Consider the following 17,583-nt stretch of genomic DNA (forward strand, 5'->3'; position numbering starts at 1 on the left):
TCCATAATCCACATGTCAGCATGACCTAGAGGGCACCAAATACAGTCAGTGTATTATAATTTTAATTACACACAAATATTTTGAAACAAGCTACATACTGGTTTCCCATGATTACCCGGAGCTCCTCTTGGACCCACAGGACCCTATGAGGCAGGACAAATAAGCTTATTAATCAAAAAAATAGAACTAGTGCAGAAATGCAACATGCAAGCATCATATGTTGGCAAAAGAAGTTTAAAAAGACAAAATGCAAAGAAACTTATGAAAAGATATGGGAATTTCAATATAATTATTGAAATATTTGCGAAGAAAATAGGTAGAGAGATTGCAGCCTTTAGGGCAGGGGTAGGCAACCTCGGCTCTTTTATGACTCATAGACTTCAACTCCCAGAATTCCTGAGTCAGCATAGGTTGCCTACCCCTGCTTTAGATGAAACAATTGCTCTATATATTTCAGTAATTAATAACTTTTGATTCTGTCTTTGATCCCAAATAAGAAAGGAAAAGACACCTCCCAAACAAATACAATAAAATTAAAGCTTGGTCATGAACACAATCATTTGCCATAAAAGAAAATTAGGATACCAATTGTTTAGAGAGCTTTCACATTTTCTCATATAAAGCACATTCAAGTCATCTGTATAAAAATAAATATTGTTTGTTATCATACAGCATTATAATCTCTCTTACTATTCTCCAGATGATGTAAATTTATTTGCCTTCCAATAGTCAATATCTAATGTTTTACCTGTTTTAAGATTATTACTATTAAATTTAATATTTTCTTATTTCACAAATTTCATGCATTATTGAGTACAGTCTCTTAAAAACAACAACATAGTTTTTTCCACATAAAATACCTAAAACTTTATAATACCACCAAATATATATATATAATTTCTTTCCTAGATTCGGATTTACATATTTAACAAACAAAACCTTAAATATTTGCCCTGAGGCATTTCTATTCATGAAATTAAGGCAAAGCTCAATTGAGTTGTCAACATTTAGAGATTCTTGAGATTTTATGCAGTTTATACTTAAAGTGAATCAAGCTGAATCTGCTTTCTTAAAATAGTGTTTAAGAAGATGTATATCCTTTTAATTTAGCCCTTTTGTGATAAGTTGCTTTTATATTACTAATTCATAACAATGACATATTTTATTATTAAAATTATATTGTATATGAATATTTATATGTCTGTTTTTACTATTTAATAATGAAATGGGCTCTTGAAAAGACACAAGTGAATCGGACTATAGAATCTCAAAGGTGGACAACTTACAGCCAGGTTGTTAAAAGTTAATTGCTCTCAAATAGTATAAAATATGAAAGTTGGGCAATATGATTTTACCATGAAAAACTGGCATTGTCAACTCAAATTTCCCCTCAAAATGTTGTCAAGTTTGCTTCTTTAAGGGCAAAAAATTCATTTTATTAAAAATGTGGAACCTTGATCAGAAAACATTGTTCACCTTTCATTTTTCTAGAATTCACTAGATATTTTAGCTGCCTTTTGGCCCATGAATTCTGACTTTAAATTTCAAAACTCAGCATCTAAATCTATTAAAGCTGCTGCAACGGGGAGAGCAAGCATAATATATCCGCCACACATAGAGTGCATAATAATGGCAAATTAGTACTTTACAGCATGAAAAGTCCAGAAAAACATTTGAGGAAATATTATTTCCTTCTCAATAAATATTTAAAAAATAGCCTGAGGGCTATAGAAGAACGGGGTGACATTACATAGAGCTAGACAACATATCCCTCCAGAATTTACTTTTTGTTCTCTGTTCTAGTCTTGTCCATAACTGCAACTCCCAAAATACCTGGTCACTTTTCTAAGAAAACAATGGCAATTGTAATCAACATTACCTTGGGAAACATTTATCTTCTAACCTTTCACAGAGTAGATTTACCAAAAGATGTCTATAAAACCATCCATGAGGGGACATATAAAAAAAGCCTCTTACAAGAAGAATTGTGGCCATGTGGGATGCAGAAATTGAACAACTGAAAATATATTTTGAACTTGTTTTAGCTATGTACTTAGTATCTATAACACACTCCTGTTCACAGAGTTTTCAGATCACCCCAGGCATTTTATACATCTCTTCTATTGTTTGACAAGTGGTCTATCACAATGTATAAAGCTGTTTGGGATACACTGTGAACAGAATTTATTGTGCTGTAAGATCCATCCAGCTCCACTTTCATTTTTTTTTTGCAGTGTTTATTTCATATATATTTCATTAATTAATTAATCAATTCATATCCTTACCACTGGACCAGGCATCATCATCTGTGAAAAGGCATCATCTTGTTCTGTCATCTGAGATGCAAATGGCTGTAAACATAAGAAGTTTGGTTATTCGAAAAGAGTATGAAAGGTGTTTTTGTTCCCATCATCAGAGATGTTCCAAAAATGAACAATACTGTCAGCACTGCTTTAAATCATTGCAATGATGAATTCAAAACTGACTGAATTGTGCAGCCACATTCATTTGTGGGTCTCATCTTTAAAAACATAGGGAAAATTAGGCTTCACCTTCTTTGAGGCTTATTAATGTATTACAAATGAATAAATGCTGTTTGCTGTTAAAATTTCATTCTTTAAAAAAAGAAAAGAAACTTCAGATGTATGGAAGAAAAAAGAGAACTGTCCCAAAGTCATGATTGAATAGGGAAATTCTTGTTCACATCTACCACTTTTCTCTCCTCATTATTTCAGTCAAGTTCAGTTGTGTAATTCTGCGATTGCTATAATGTTTGCATATTATATTAGAAATTGATAAATATTTGCCAGCTGAGAGCCACTTTTCTAGGGATATTTTAGCTTCAGGGCACAGTAACCATTATGAAGAGGCAAGGGCACATGACCCAAAACATTTCACTCATTGTATTGTGTTTTTGCTATTTAAGGACAGCTTTAAACCTAAAATTTAAACACAAAAAAAAGTTAGTTACATTTCTTTGTGGCTTGGATCCTCATTCAGCTTGTGGGGTAGAGTATGTCTATCTAGCTATTAAATTATTTTTATCAACTACATTTCAATAGCCTTTGGAGAAAAACACAAGTTTGCTTTATGTTTTTCCTTAAGGACAACTGATTCCAAAGTTCACTAATCATTTGAACATAACTTTGAATTTTCTATAGTACAGATTGCTTTTGTTTCCAAAGATACACCAAATTTAATAAAACAAAATGTATTATCTTTTCATACAGGTTTGAGGGTCAGGAGTTTGAGAAATTAGTATAAATTAAATTATCCAAGGTCTGAAACAAATTATCTGCCTTATAAGGATGATTAGGTTCTCTCTCAAATAGTGATAAAAATAAGGAACAATAACAATAACAAAAATTTTCTGCAAAATCCAAGCCAAATATCAATATATGCACACATATTTAAAACTGCTCACGCAAACAAAAAAGTCTTTGTCTTGCATGACTCCTAACATTCTATGCTTCTCTTTTGTTGATCTAACTCTCTGGAAATGTAACAGGTAAGTTGGATATCACTGAAATATATAATTCCTCGCAAGCTTTATAAATGGCAGATATAAATTTTACAGACACAAGGAAACAACCCTGCAGCCTCTAAGATTATTTTCTTCTAAAGCACCAAAGAGGGCAGAAATATTTCTGCTATTCTGGTTTTTTTTTTCACCATCTATTATCCACAATCCACTATCCATGGATTCATTGAAGTTCAAACTGCCCAAAACTATAAAAGTTGTAATCAATGGCAGAGGGAGCACGAAGGTAGAAACAGTTATAAAAATCCCCAGTGACAGTTGCAGCAAAATGTTTGGGAACCTCCAGTTTCCTTTGAAATCCCACCCAGAGAGAAGAAAAAATATAAACTTCTATTGATGTGCAAGAGTTATGAGAATGAGAATCATAACGGTAAAATATATGTCTATAATTAATAGTAATCTGATGGAAGTCCATTGGAAATCTTCGCTATTTTATCACATGTCTATAGCAACATGTGCTGTGTGTGGCTTCCAAAAGATTTCAGTATACCCTTCAACCATTCTGAACATTGAGTTTACACTGTGATTTTTATTGTGACAGAAGGTGGAAAATGGTGCATACAGAACATGATCTTATTGATTATATCAGGTCTACTTTTGTTAATCACTGTATATCTGTTCTTTTTTTTTTTTTTTTTGTCACAAAACCATGTTTTTGGAGTACAGTTCAGGAATGTTGTCCTTAAAACCCGGCAGTTCAGCAAAGGGTAGGGATGACATGATATACAGTACTCAGCCTCCCATTAGTAGACTATGTGAAAATGCTCCAAATTCAAAACATTTCTAGGTTGACATATCCTCTTCACAACTGGTTTTGAGTTCAAGAAAAGGTTAATTTCAGCATTCTGAAATTCAGGCAGTCCTCAACTTATGACCGGCTGCTTACTAACTGTTCAAAAATATGGCAGACCCCCAAAAAAGGGACTTATGACCTAGATTTGAAGTTATGTCAACCACCCCACTGCTGTCACATGACTGCATTTTGGGCATTCAGCAACTATCCTACATTTTTGGCCATTTGCAGCGTCCCAATCACTGCAATGTATGTTGTTTTTGCCAGAAACCTCTGTTCACTTCCAGTTTCTGGCAAAAAATGGCATGTAGCGAACAATAGGTTTGCTTAATGACCACAGCATTTGCTTAACAATTGCAGCATTCACTTTACAACCGCTGTTGCTTAACAGCCATTGCAAAAAAAGGTCATAAAGAGTCTGCAGTCACATCTTAATCCATTTAATTATTGTCATGACTTAGGAACATAATTGTGGGCTCAATTAGGCTCAGGTAGTCAAGAATTATCTGTAACCACTACCAGTTAAGATCAAGCCATCCATTTTGAATGGGAACATTTCAGATTTGAAGCCCTTTTGTACATTGGGACAAACTAGCCAATTACATTTTAATCTGACATGTTTGCAAACCAGTCTGGGTGGGCTCAGTTATTATTCAGTTTATCGTTATCACAGCATGCACATGTAGGAAATTGAGTTAATTAAATTTACTACTGTCACTCACTCTGCTGATGCCATCTGGTCCAGTGGATGGTTGCCCAGGAGGTCCAGGGTCACCAGGTTGTCCAGGTACACCAGGTTCCCCATCTACTCCTGGAGGGCCACGGGCACCCTAGAAAGAGATTGGATATAAAGCGTATTTAAAGAAAGCACACATATTCATCAAGTAGGCAGTGTATAAATCATTTCAGTCATTGGGTCCAACAACTGATGTATCCACAAGCTTACTTCCACAATTGCAGTGTTCCCATGGAGTCTTCACTGCATTAAATTACCAATAGTCTTTACATAGGATCTGAATGAAATCTCAAAGGATAAACTAACAGATCTCATGAAAAAAAATCTCATTCATTTGAATGGAATCGGCACCATATAGCTTATTGCTAAGTAATACATTTAAAAATAATAAGACTCCAAAGGAATGATTTTGCTACTTTCATTCTTACATTTTTTCCTGGAAGAATTATAAATCTGAGGATTGACATTTTTTTTTTATCAGCAGTGTTTTGACTGATGAAAATCCTTGACCTTCATGGATAAAAAAAAATTCTTGGAATGGATATGTTGAAATTGCAATAAATTAATATTTATACTAGGAAATTAATTTTGTGGATTTCAGATATTTACTTAACAAAGGCAAAACTGCCTATTTTGCATCTCCACAAGGTTTAAATACCAACAGGCATGCACGCAAGCAGCTTTTATTTCCATTTATGCAGGGCATAAATTCAGAGAAATATCTCAAAGTCTATGGATACCATTCCAGATTTATACTGGCAGAGACTATGGAGCAAGAATGTATATTAAAAGTAGAACCAGGCTTTTTAGAAGACAGCTGGAAAAATCACAAAATAATTAATGCAAATATTTCATAAATCTGGAATAAAACCTGAAGTATCTTGGTAACCTAATATATTCTACAGCCTCTTCCATTTATGCACTGCTCTACTGCTTTGAAAGTGAATGGATGAAGTTGCTAGCTGACTAAAGGAGGTCAAGGAAAGAATAACTAAGTGTTGCTTAAGAACCTGTTTTAATACTCATGCAAATAATGGGAGAGGGAAAATGATTATTCTGGCTTTTATCAAATTATTTTGTAAAAGCTGGAGATTAAGGGATTTCTGTGGGAAATCAGGAAAGGTGAACTGTCATAAAAAACCTGGCTTCCGGGTGGGATAAGCAGCAGCTTTACTAGGCTTTTTAGTAAGCCAATGTGAGGGAACACATCTGAGTCTCTCTCAGGGAAACTTGGAATTTTAAGATTCAGAAGTTTAAAAGTTATAATACCCGTTCCTGAAATTTTCCATGTTGGACCCACCACTTTGGAACTTTGAGGTGGCCTAGTGAAGTGTATGGGATAAATATGTCACACACACACACACACACACACCCCAACAGCCAATGCAGTGAAGTCTCTCCCATGGTTTTATTCTTTAGGGTTGAGTGGAAGGGTTTGGATTATTCTGCCCAAGTAAAACCTAGTTTTAGAGATCAGTTTTTCATTGATTTCTGATTTTTAAAAAATCTGTGTGTAATTATAAAGATCATTCATCTGTAACCTACTTAACTGGTATGTATCATTGTTTCTAATACCAACTTTGCAAGTAATATATCAAGAGTTTTTAAACCATCAGTATTATGCTTATTAATTATTAAAATATGCAAGAACTTTCATCTTCTCATATCAAAATATCAAATCTTCTGATATATATGAAAATTGGAGATGGGACCTCTCCATTCCATACATTTACATCTTAGATACATCTATGGTTGCAGGTTAAGGCCTACATGCTACTTCTTTACATACTGGTATTATGTTGTAGTGTATTGGTAGATATTATGCTGAGTGTGTAAAATTGTACACCATAGCAAACGATTAAAAGTAGAAATAGCTACCCACAAAAATACTTAATCAAAATTCTAAGATCATCAATACAACTGAAGTGAAAACTGACATTTTTCTGCAAAAAAATGGTGGATCAATTATTTGAGAAATAAATGAGGAGTTGGAAAATCAATTATCTATAGTACCGTTCTCTTTTGTCAATTACTTCCACAATTCATCTTATAAACAAGAATTTGCTGATGAAGACCACTAGATGGCGCTTTAATACACATACTTTTAATACTTAAATGTATTTCAGTAGTGGTAAAATAGTCAAGTCACTGAATTATTCATTCATATAAATTAATTCCTCTCTCTCTCTCTCTCTCTCTCTCTCTCTCTCTCTCTCTCTCTCTCTCTCTCTCTCTCTCTCTCTCTCTCTCTTTTAATTCTCATTGATCCCTTAGAGGTAGTGAGAATTATTACTATATTATTATGCAATCAAAATGCATGTATTTCCTTAAATCTATCAGCTCCTTATGTGTAAAGCTCTTAATGCAGCTCTATAACATAGTTCAAAAGTTAGCAACTTGGTACCTTTCAGACATTATTTACCATTGGCCAAGATTGGTTAGATTAAATTGCCTACATCTGCTAAAAATCTAGCAAATGTAAGTTGAGTTATCAGATCAAGCAGCCTGCTATATTCTACAGCAGTACAATGCTGTAAATCACTGCCAGTGACACAACTGTTGTCCATTGTCATATTCCCTGCATCTTTCCAGCAGGAAGCTTCAGTAAGCTTCAGTAGCTCCTATCCCAGGTTCTCCAGAAACCTCCTCCTTTCATCCTAATGAAAAAGATGTAGTTAGGCTGATACCAGGTTGGGTAGGGCTTCTACAGAAATGGGAATTTCAATAGGTATGACTTGCCTGAAAACCTATAGTGGTTAAAATGTTCTCTTCTACATACCCTTCTTTCCTAATTCAATTCTTTTACTTATCTTCTCCCTTTCTGCAAAAGTTCCATAGTGGCACAGTGGTTAGAATGCAGTATTGTAGGCTAATTCTGCCATCTGCCAGCAGTTCAATTCTCACCACCTCAAGGTTAACTCAGCCTTTCATCCTTCCGAGGTTGGTAAAATGAGGACCCAGATTGTCCTCATTTTGGCGGGCCATAGGCTGACTCTATAAACCGCTTAGAGAGGGCTGTAAAGCACTGTGAAGCGGTATATAAGTCTAAGTGCTATTGCTGTTGCTATTGCAAGTCTTACAAATGCCTTCATAATCACAGGTTCACTGACGACTTCTCTCAAATTCTATGTCTCATATTACAGTACAAGGGTTGGGGGCAATGTAAATATATATATACATTGCTTACTGGTGTACACCGCTTAGAGAGTGCTTGCACTTAAAGCGGTATATAAGTCTCATAAATAAATAAATAAATAAAATCCCATCTGAGATTGTCCTTGGAGATGGCACTGAAGATACTGTGGCATTAATCTGACTATTTTAACCAGATGGAGCCATGTTATACTCCTTCTGTTCTATAGATTTTTAGTTTAACCTGCAAGCGTTGATAACCAGATCTTCCCCTATAAGCCATGCTGTGACATCAGTAAAGATGTGGTCTTTTTTATTTACAGGGTGACTTGTAAATAAAAGAGAATATATAGGGGAAAAATAGAGAATATATAGTGCCTTCACTATGTATGTGAGTATACACTGCAGGATTGTGTGGAAGCCTTCACGTGAACAATTATACATGACAAACCCTCTATAGAACAATATGGGTATTGTTGCGTCCTTGGCGGGAAAACAGACACGAGAAGCAGCTGGAGTTCTCAGGTTCTTTTATTCAGCGTTCAGCTTACAGGAAGGTGGCTTCGGCTCAGCCCAAACGCCTCGCAGCCCCTTATATAGGCAACTCCCGGGTAAATGGGTTACTTTTCCCGCGCCAGCACCCGCGCATGCGCACGGCGCTGGCGACAGCCTGTCTGGTCCCGGGCAGCTTTGCACCTGCCCGGGACTGCCTGCAAACGCCCGAGCCGTTTGCAAAGGCTCGGGACATAACACCCCTTTCCCCCGGGCTAAAACTACTACCAACATACAGCATTTATTTTATATAACATTTTGCTCCCCAGTGCTCCCACTGTTTACTGGCCTTTGCCTTGCCAGCAATGTTATGTAGTCTTCTAGGTACTTGGGAGATTTCTTTGCTCTCTGTGACCTTCTTAGCTGTGGGTTACTGGCATAAGTCCCCTGACTGGAGGGAGGCGTGAGCCTATTCTCTCTATTGTGCCCTGGTGTCTTCCAAGGACTGTGCCCCGATGCCTGGCCTGCTTGCTTGCCCACCGGGCTCGTCAGGCCAGGGCTTCTGTTGCTTTGTGACCTGGTTGACCTGCCTAGCTGTAGACCCTCAGGCCCCTTGAAGTGATAGCCGCTGCTGGGCGTCTCTGTAGGACCTCCTAGGTCAGTCCAAGACCTGTCAGGAGGCTGTCCATTCCCTGAACCCCATTCTGTGTTTGGGCTCATGTGGGTTTCTGTACTCTCCCAAAACTCAGGTGTCCCCTGATTTGTGCTAGGGGTGTTGTAGTCGGGACTTGGTTCCTCGACTAGCTCTGTGTATGTTTGACCCTCTGTAGGATTTGGGGTAAGGTCAGGCCAACTTTGGGATTGTGTGCCAGCTCTCTTGCGGGGAATGATTTGTTGGGATGCCCCCGGGTATCCTCCGTGACTGGAGTGCTGTGTGATATGTGTGGAAAGTGAGTATGCCCCCGGGGTGACTCCCTGGCTGGAGTAGGCGTGGATGCCTGTTGTGTGGGTAAGCTCCATGACTTCCTTTTCGGAGCAATTGCAGAATCTTGGGACGGGCCGTCTGTGGCTCCCTCAGTGGAGATGGGCAGTAACTCTTGCCCTTCCCTTTGCTCCAAAGGGTCCCCCTCCCCCCCTGGAAAAGACCCAGGAGTTTCAGCAGAAAAGTCCCGCCTAGAGCGGAGTTGGTCGATGTGCCGACGCAGGACACGACCGTTGTCCAGGGCAACCTCGTAGGAGAGAGGACCTGTGATCCTGGACACAGAAGCGGGGACCCATGTATGACCAGGCCCGTAATTGCGAGCCCAAACCGGGGCACCCACAAGTAGTTGTCTAGGTGCCCTAGGATGTGAGGTAGATGAAGGCAGTCTGTCCGGATGCAACCGGTCAAGTCTCGTAGTAAGTTGGCGCCCCCAACGAAGTTCAGCTGGACTTCTCCCTGTAGAAGTGGACGGTGTGGTGCGATAAGAAAGGAGAAAGTCAGCCAACCTGTGATGCCAGTCCCCGTAGGTGAGTCTCTTCAAGGCGTCCTTTGCGATGCGCACCATGCGTTCAGCCATACCGTTGGTGGACGGGTGGAAGGGTGCAGACGTGGCATGACGAATCAGGTTTGCCTGTAAGAAAGCTTGGAATTCGGAGGAGGTGAATTGAGGGCCGTTGTCAGACACAATGACATCTGGCAGCCCGTGTGCAGCAAAAATCCCCCTCAGTACCTGAATAGTCTTTGCAGTGGTGGTGGTCGAGACAGGCACAACCTCAAGCCATTTTGAATGGCTGTCAACAAGGACCAAGAAGAACTGGCCCTGAAAGGGCCCAGCGTAGTCAATGTGCACCCTAGACCATGGGGACTGTGTTTCCCCCATTTATGCACAGGAGCTTGGGGCATCTCTGGGCGAGATCGTTGGCACATGTGGCATGCGTGTACCTTAGCCTCAATATCTTTATCTAAAAGGCCCCACACAGTGGCTGCGTGCAAGAGCCTTCATACGAACAATGCCAGGATGACCCTCGTGGAGGGATTCTAAGACCCTAGTCCTCATTGAGGTGGGAATGACAACTCTGTTTCCCCAAAGCAAACAACCCTGAGAAAGGGACAATTCGTTCCTTTTGGACCAGAAACTCTGAAACTCAGGACTAGGGCAGTGCTCAGGCCACCCGGACAGGACCCAGGAGCGGACACGTGAAAGTGTGTGATCTGTACCTGTTTCAGCGGTAACATCCCTGGCACTAAGAGGAAGCTCGGGCAAGGCTTGGATTGATAGAATGTTGACAGCTGGCGCGGGGTCAGCTTCTACTACTGGCAGAGGCAACCTACTGAGGCCATCAGCATGGCCCATTTCTTTCCCAGGCTTGTGGAGTAATGAAAAATCATATGCAGACAAAAAAATAGACCACCTAAGCATTCTAGGGGAAATGATGTGGGGAGTCTGCTTACGTGTGGTAAACAGTCCCAGCAGAGGCTTATGGTCAGTGAAGACCGTGAAATGCCTGCCATATAGAAAATCGTGGAATTTTTTAATTCCAGCAACAACAGCCAGAGCCTCCCTGTCTATCTGAGCGTAGTTGCGCTCGGCAGAAGACAATGTTCTGGAGTAGTATGCAATAGGAACCTGAGTTCCATCAGACCTGAGGTGACTCAGGACAGCTCCAACCCCGTAGGGGGATGCATCACAAGCGATGCACACAGGGAGAGACTCGTTGAAATGTGCAAGAACACTGTTAGAAGTGAGCAAGGCCTTGACTTCTTTAAAGCAAGCCTCATGTGCTTGTGACCACAGCCACACAGCTTGTTTGTCTAGTAGCCTGTGAAGAGGCTCAGCTACACTAGCTTTATGTGGAAGAAAAGAATTGTAGAAATTCAGGAGGCCTAGGAAGGCCTGAAGTTCGGCCTTAGACTTTGGCCTGGGTGCTTCTAAAATAGCAGTTAGTTTGGATTCAGCAGGATGAATCCCAGCAGCATCAATTTTGAATCCCAGAAATTCAGTAGAAGGCACCCCAATCTTGCATTTGTCTTTTCTGAGCTTAAGGCCTGATTTCCTGAATCTTAACAGGACAGCCCTAAGCCTTTCAGCTAGAATGTGTGTGGAGTCTCCTGCAATCAAGACATCGTCAAAGTAGGGGCAGACCCCTGGTATACCTCGTAGTGTGTTTTCCATTACGCTTTGGAAAATCCCAGGAGCGACATTCACTCCAAACTGCAGCCTTTTTACCTTAAAGGCTCCCCTGTGGGTCACAATGTCTGAGCTATGGCAGCATCATCATCAACAGGCAGCTGTTGATATGCTTGAGCTAGGTCAAGCTTTGCAAAAACACGCCCCCCCTTGAGAGAGGCCAGGATGTGACTGACCACAGGAACAGGATAGGCATGTTGCTGCAATGCCTTATTGAGTGTGCATTTGTAATCAGCACAAATGCGAATGTCCCCATTTGCCTTTAGAGGCGTGACAATGGGGGTCTCCCATGGGCTGGAATCAACAGGTTCTAGGATTCCTTGTTGGATTAGTTTGTCTAATTCAGTGTCAATCTTACTTTTTAAAGCAAAAGGGACCCTTCTTGCTTTAATCCTAATGGGAGTGACAGTGGGGTCTAGCTTTAAGGACACAGGTGGTCCTTTGAATGTGCCCAGCTGGGGGCTGAAAACATCTGCAAATTCCTTGCAGACTTCCTGTAGGTCGAGTGTTTGTAAGCTGTTGAGTCCTGTGACGTGTATCCCCAGGGCCTCAAACCAATCGAGTCCTATGAGACTCGTTCTTTCACCCCCTACTACTAACAAGTCTAGTGGACCTTCAAAACTCTTGTATTGCACGTTAAGGGTGGCCTCCCCCTTAACACACACTCTTGAGTTCTGAAAATCAGTTAATACAATATCAGAAGGCCTTAACTTGGCCTTAGTCCCACTACTGGAACAAATCTTCCTAAATGTATGCAATGAAATGATGGAAAGGGCAGACCCTGTGTCTAGTTCCATAGATAATGGAACCCCTTGTAGCTTCACGTTGAGTGACAGCTTTTTCTTCATGGGCTTGTGTGTGCCTGTCCTACAGATGTTTCTACGCGAAGCGCAAAAACCTACCCTATTCTGGCTGGGGACTCTGGTACCCTTCAGGCGTTCTTCTTGAGGTTGTGCCTTTCGTCGGCCCAGACACACAGCTGCAATGTGCCCTTGTTTGCCGCATGCCCGGCAGGTAGCGGAGCGGAACTTGCAGTCGGTTCTCCTGTGGCGACCTCCACAGCCGATGCACTTGAGCGGAGCTGAAGAGCTTTCCTTCTGATTTTCTCCCTTCGCGGGGTGTAGACGGTCGACTTCTTCGTCCGGATCCTCCTCGGAGTTTCGTCGGACGTCTTCTTGGTGCACGGACGCACCCTCTGCACTGCTTCTGATCGGCCGCATGTTCTTGACGGCGCCGCCTGCTGCTTCTTCCGCGGTGGCTTCCCTTAAAGCGTCTTGGAAGGATAATTCTTCCTTAGCGAAAAGTCTCTGTTGTAGCTCTCGATGCCTCAACCCGCACACGAATCGGTCCCTCAGTCGTTCCTCGAGGTCCTTGAACTCGCAGGGCTTGGCGGCCTTCCGTAACGCGGCGATGTATTCCTTGGCTGACTCACCGGACCGTTGATCCCTCTGCTCGAAGGTGTGGCGCCATGAGATAACGGACACCTTGGGGTGAAAGTGGTCCTTCAGCAGCTTCTTCAGGTCTGCGTAGCTTACAGACTCTACTGGAACAGGTGCTGCAAGGTTTTCTGCGATTTCGAAGGCGTCTTGGCCGCAAGCGCAAAGCAGGGTGGCAGCCTTCAAGCTATCTTCCCTCACTTGGTTTGCCTTGAAGTAGTTCTCCATTCTGGATACGTAGGACTCCCACCGCTCTGGATGTGAGACGTCGAATTCCGCAAGCCTTCCGATTTTCGCCATCTTCGGATCTTCAGGAGACGGGTCTATCAGCCAGCCTACCCCCGAATGCGCACTGGATTGGCGGGCAGCTGCTGAGTCAACACCGTTCCTCTTCCGCCGCTCAGGACTCCTTGGGTAAGCTTACACTTTTTCCTTTCCAGGTAGTGCAAGGCATCCCACCTTCGTCGCCAGTGTTGCGTCCTTGGCGGGAAAACAGACACGAGAAGCAGCTGGAGTTCTCAGGTTCTTTTATTCAGCGTTCAGCTTACAGGAAGATGGCTTCGGCTCAGCCCAAACGCCTCGCAGCCCCTTATATAGGCAACTCCCGGGTAAATGGGTTACTTTTCCCGCGCCAGCACCCGCGCATGCGCACGGCGCTGGCGACAGCCTGTCTGGTCCCGGGCAGCTTTGCACCTGCCCGGGACTGCCTGCAAACGCCCGAGCCGTTTGCAAGGCTCGGGACATAACAGGTATGAATTACCATATCTTCACAGAAGGGAGATGCTGCTTGCTACTACTCAGGTAATAGGTTTTACATCTATTTGTATTACTAGAACATGGCTTTATAAAGTAATAAAAAGTACTTATATTCTTCTGTCTGCTTTCAAGATATTGGTATTACTCTTGAAATTCTGAGTAGTTTGGAAGCTAAAAACTGAAAGGAGTGTCTCATCTTGTTTCACTTGTGGCTCTTATCTAGATTCCATTAAACAGAAAGATACAAAAGTTTGGGGGGGGGGTTTCCCCTTTGGTGGCCCTAACTTCAGAGCTTTCAAAGAAATATTTCACTATTGCTAGCACTGTAGGCCTTTCCATGCTCAGTCAAAATGTGTTTGTATTTGTTTTTATACTGATCTGTTGGTTCTTAGCATTGAATTGTTCTGGTTTATACCTCTAAGTTATGCTTAATCTCTATTGTTCTCACTTTAATGTTGGATTGGTGATTGGAATGTTTATATACTTATGTTTGAATTGATGATTGGAAATTTTATGTTTGGAATCCTTTTTTAAAAAATCCAGGGTGGACTAAATTGCTATATATGGGTATTATGTGTTCTAACCAGGGGTGGGGGAGGATACTTCTTCATCTTTTGAAAAAAGAAATACCAAGGATAATGGTAGATGTCTTTTTCTGAGGACTAATGATCAGAGGTTGATTTTTTTTTTTTTAGTCCTCCATGGAATGTCAGAACTGTTTAATATATGACTCATTGTATGTGAAAGAATGCAATGTCTGGGAGATAAAAATGAATCACAGAATGCAAGAGAGAGATTTGGAGGGTGTTAGAGGCTAAAAGACTCCTGAGTATATCTCTTGGAGTTGCATTTACTATGATTACAGTGCATTTACTATAATTCTGCCCACTGCCAGGAGTTCAGTCCTGACCAACTCAGGATTAACTCAGCCTTTCATCCTTCCAAGGTCGATAAAATGAGGACTCAGATTGTTGAGGGAGGCAAAATGTCGACTCTGTAAATAGCTTAGAGACGGCTATAAAGCACTATGGGGAGGCATATAAGTCTAAGTGCTATTGCTGTGAGTGTTTATGTTTTCCTGAAGCTAACACACTTTTATATTTACGAACCAAACGTTATAGAACGCAACCAAACTTTAATAATCTTGTCTCTCAAACAGAAGCCAAACCTAGATATCTCTGACCCCCAAACATTTCCTCTCGGGCATCTGGGGAAGGAATAGCAATCTATTAAATTATTCTTGGAAGAACGTTTTCCAACTCACCGGTCTTCCTTTGGGTCCTCGAGCTCCTCTTGGACCTTGTGAACCTGGAGGTCCCTAAATCAATTATTAGAATAGTTATAGGCATTTAATAAAATAGTAATGGTATCACACTTTTGAAATTAAAGAACAATTGCATAGATGTGTTGCAGTTCGCTTTGGTTAAGTACGATGGCCTTGGAAAAAAGTGACTCACAAGTTATGACTTTTGCACCACCCTCGCTGTCACATGGTATCACAAGTAGGGCAGTTGGCAACAGTGGTTGCAACCTCTTGCGGTCAAGTGATCGTGATTTGCAATCTTCCCACAAGCAAAGTCAATTGGAGACCTGGATCTGCTTAATGACTGTGTGATTCACTTAACAATCAGATGATTCCCTTAATAACTGTGCTAAAATGGACATAGCATGGAATCTGGTCATGTGGTAACTCATTTAATGTCTGAATTGCTTAGTGACCAAAATTCTTGTTCCAATTGTGTTTGTAAGTCAAGGATTACCTGTACATTGTTACAGTAGTTTTTAAACTGTGTGATAAGAATCACTGGGCCTTTTGGCCTTATTAAGGAATTAACAACAAGGAAATGGATAATGAGAAACAAATCAGCTAATCTTTCCCTGTTATATGAAGTTAAAAAAAAAAACTTCAGATCTTAATCTCAGTCCATAAGAATGACTGGAGGTGTCCCAACAATGTTGCCCATAGTGTCTAAAGTGGTAAGAATTTGCCACTTGGAAAGTCATTGATAAAAGAATCCATATCTATCTTCATATAGCTGGATTTGAATGTAGAATTTCTCCCAAAGCCACAGATTCAGCATTAAGTAACAGCAATAATCCTGCAAGGATTCCCCATCTCTCCACAATACTGCCTTTCCCATAGTACTAAAAAAAAAGTTAAGCAATTAAAAAAAGCTATCATTATTTCCTAAAAAATATTAGGAAACTATTCATGTTTCTACAAAGAAAACCAGGAGTGATACTTACAGATTGTCCCGGCCGTCCTCTTGTACCTGTAACCTATTTTTAAAAAAGACATAAGCTTTAATAACTTTCTAGGACAGTGATGGCGAACCTTTTAGAGTGCCCAAACTGCTACCCAAAACCCACTTATGCATCGTTGGGTGCCGGGCGGGTGTGGCCCATTGGGTGGACATTGCCCATTGGGTGGGCGTGGCTGTGGTGGTAACAGCAGACTGGGTAGGACTAAAAAGGTCAGTCAATCAATTCCAACTTTGCAAGATCTTCTTTTTTCCATGAGAAGTTGAAATTGACTGATTGAACCTTTTTTTTTCAAATGCCGGCAGAGGCCTAAAGCGAAAAGGTTTTATAAAACCCAGCTGAAGGCCTAGGACTGGGGCGACGGCACGCATGCCCACAGAGAGGGTTCTGAGTGCCACCTCTGGCACCCGTGCCATAGGTTCGCCACCACTTTTCTAGGACATGGCAATGACTGTGGCAAGAATATCCTCTTTTTCTCATTTGCATTAAGGAAAGAAAAGGGAAAGAGAAATGCAAAACCTCTGATACGGACAATTGCTAGACTTTATTTGTCTATTTATTTAGCATCTATTGTTCTATTTCATGTGCTCTTTATTCAAACATATGCAAGAAGCAACGGATGGAAACTAATCAAGGAGAGAAGCAACCTAGAACTAAGGAGAAACTTCCTGACAGTTAGAACAATTAACCAATGGAACAACCTGCCTCCAGGAGTGGTGAATGCTCCAACACTGGAAGTTTTTAAGAAGAGACTGGACAGCCATGTGTCTGAAATGGTGTAGGGTTTCCTGCCTGAGCAGAGGGTTGGACTTGATGACCTCCAAGATCCCTTCCAACTTTATTATTATTATTATTATTATTATTATTATTATTATTATTATTATTAACACAGTTGCGCATCACTGTCAGTTTCATGCCTTCAAAATGCTTTCAAGGTAGGCTTCCTGCTGTTTATGTGCTTGCTGGTTGTTGTTGTTGTTGTTGTTGTTTGTAAGTCCTATACCTACCCAATTTCTCAATATAGTGCCCTCTGATGTGGTAAAATTCAACTCCTATAGTCCTAGAACTCCCAATGGCCAAGTCACTTGGGATTCTGGGAACTGGGAAGAATTCTAATATTTTTGGAAAGCACCATAATGGATGAGGTTGGCACTAAATAAAAAGCCAAGATCAGTGAAAATAATTTGTTTCTTTCCTTTGATCATCACTCACTTGATTAGCAAGAAGAGGTGAATAAGCATTTGTAATTAAAATAAGGGAAGGTC

At 40.9% G+C, this 17,583-nt stretch overlaps 1 protein-coding gene across 2 annotated transcripts in view; it reads right to left on the reverse strand.

Annotated features, from left to right (window-relative positions):
- The window catches only part of COL5A2 (collagen type V alpha 2 chain), a 96,129-nt gene that overhangs the window by 66,939 nt on the left and 11,607 nt on the right, over window positions 1–17,583 (reverse strand). For both annotated transcript variants that reach the window (XM_039363713.1, XM_039363712.1), the window contains exons 4-8: window positions 16,304–16,336; window positions 15,321–15,374; window positions 5,057–5,164; window positions 2,286–2,351; window positions 99–143 (exon numbers count right to left, since the gene is read on the reverse strand). In XM_039363713.1, coding sequence (XP_039219647.1) covers window positions 99–143; window positions 2,286–2,351; window positions 5,057–5,164; window positions 15,321–15,374; window positions 16,304–16,336 — 306 coding nt within the window. The remainder of the gene's footprint in view (window positions 1–98; window positions 144–2,285; window positions 2,352–5,056; window positions 5,165–15,320; window positions 15,375–16,303; window positions 16,337–17,583) is intronic.

This window comes from Crotalus tigris, unplaced genomic scaffold (assembly GCF_016545835.1).
Source record: "Crotalus tigris isolate CLP2741 ecotype Arizona unplaced genomic scaffold, ASM1654583v1 scf7180000019570.252052, whole genome shotgun sequence".
Taxonomy (NCBI): domain Eukaryota; kingdom Metazoa; phylum Chordata; class Lepidosauria; order Squamata; family Viperidae; genus Crotalus; species Crotalus tigris.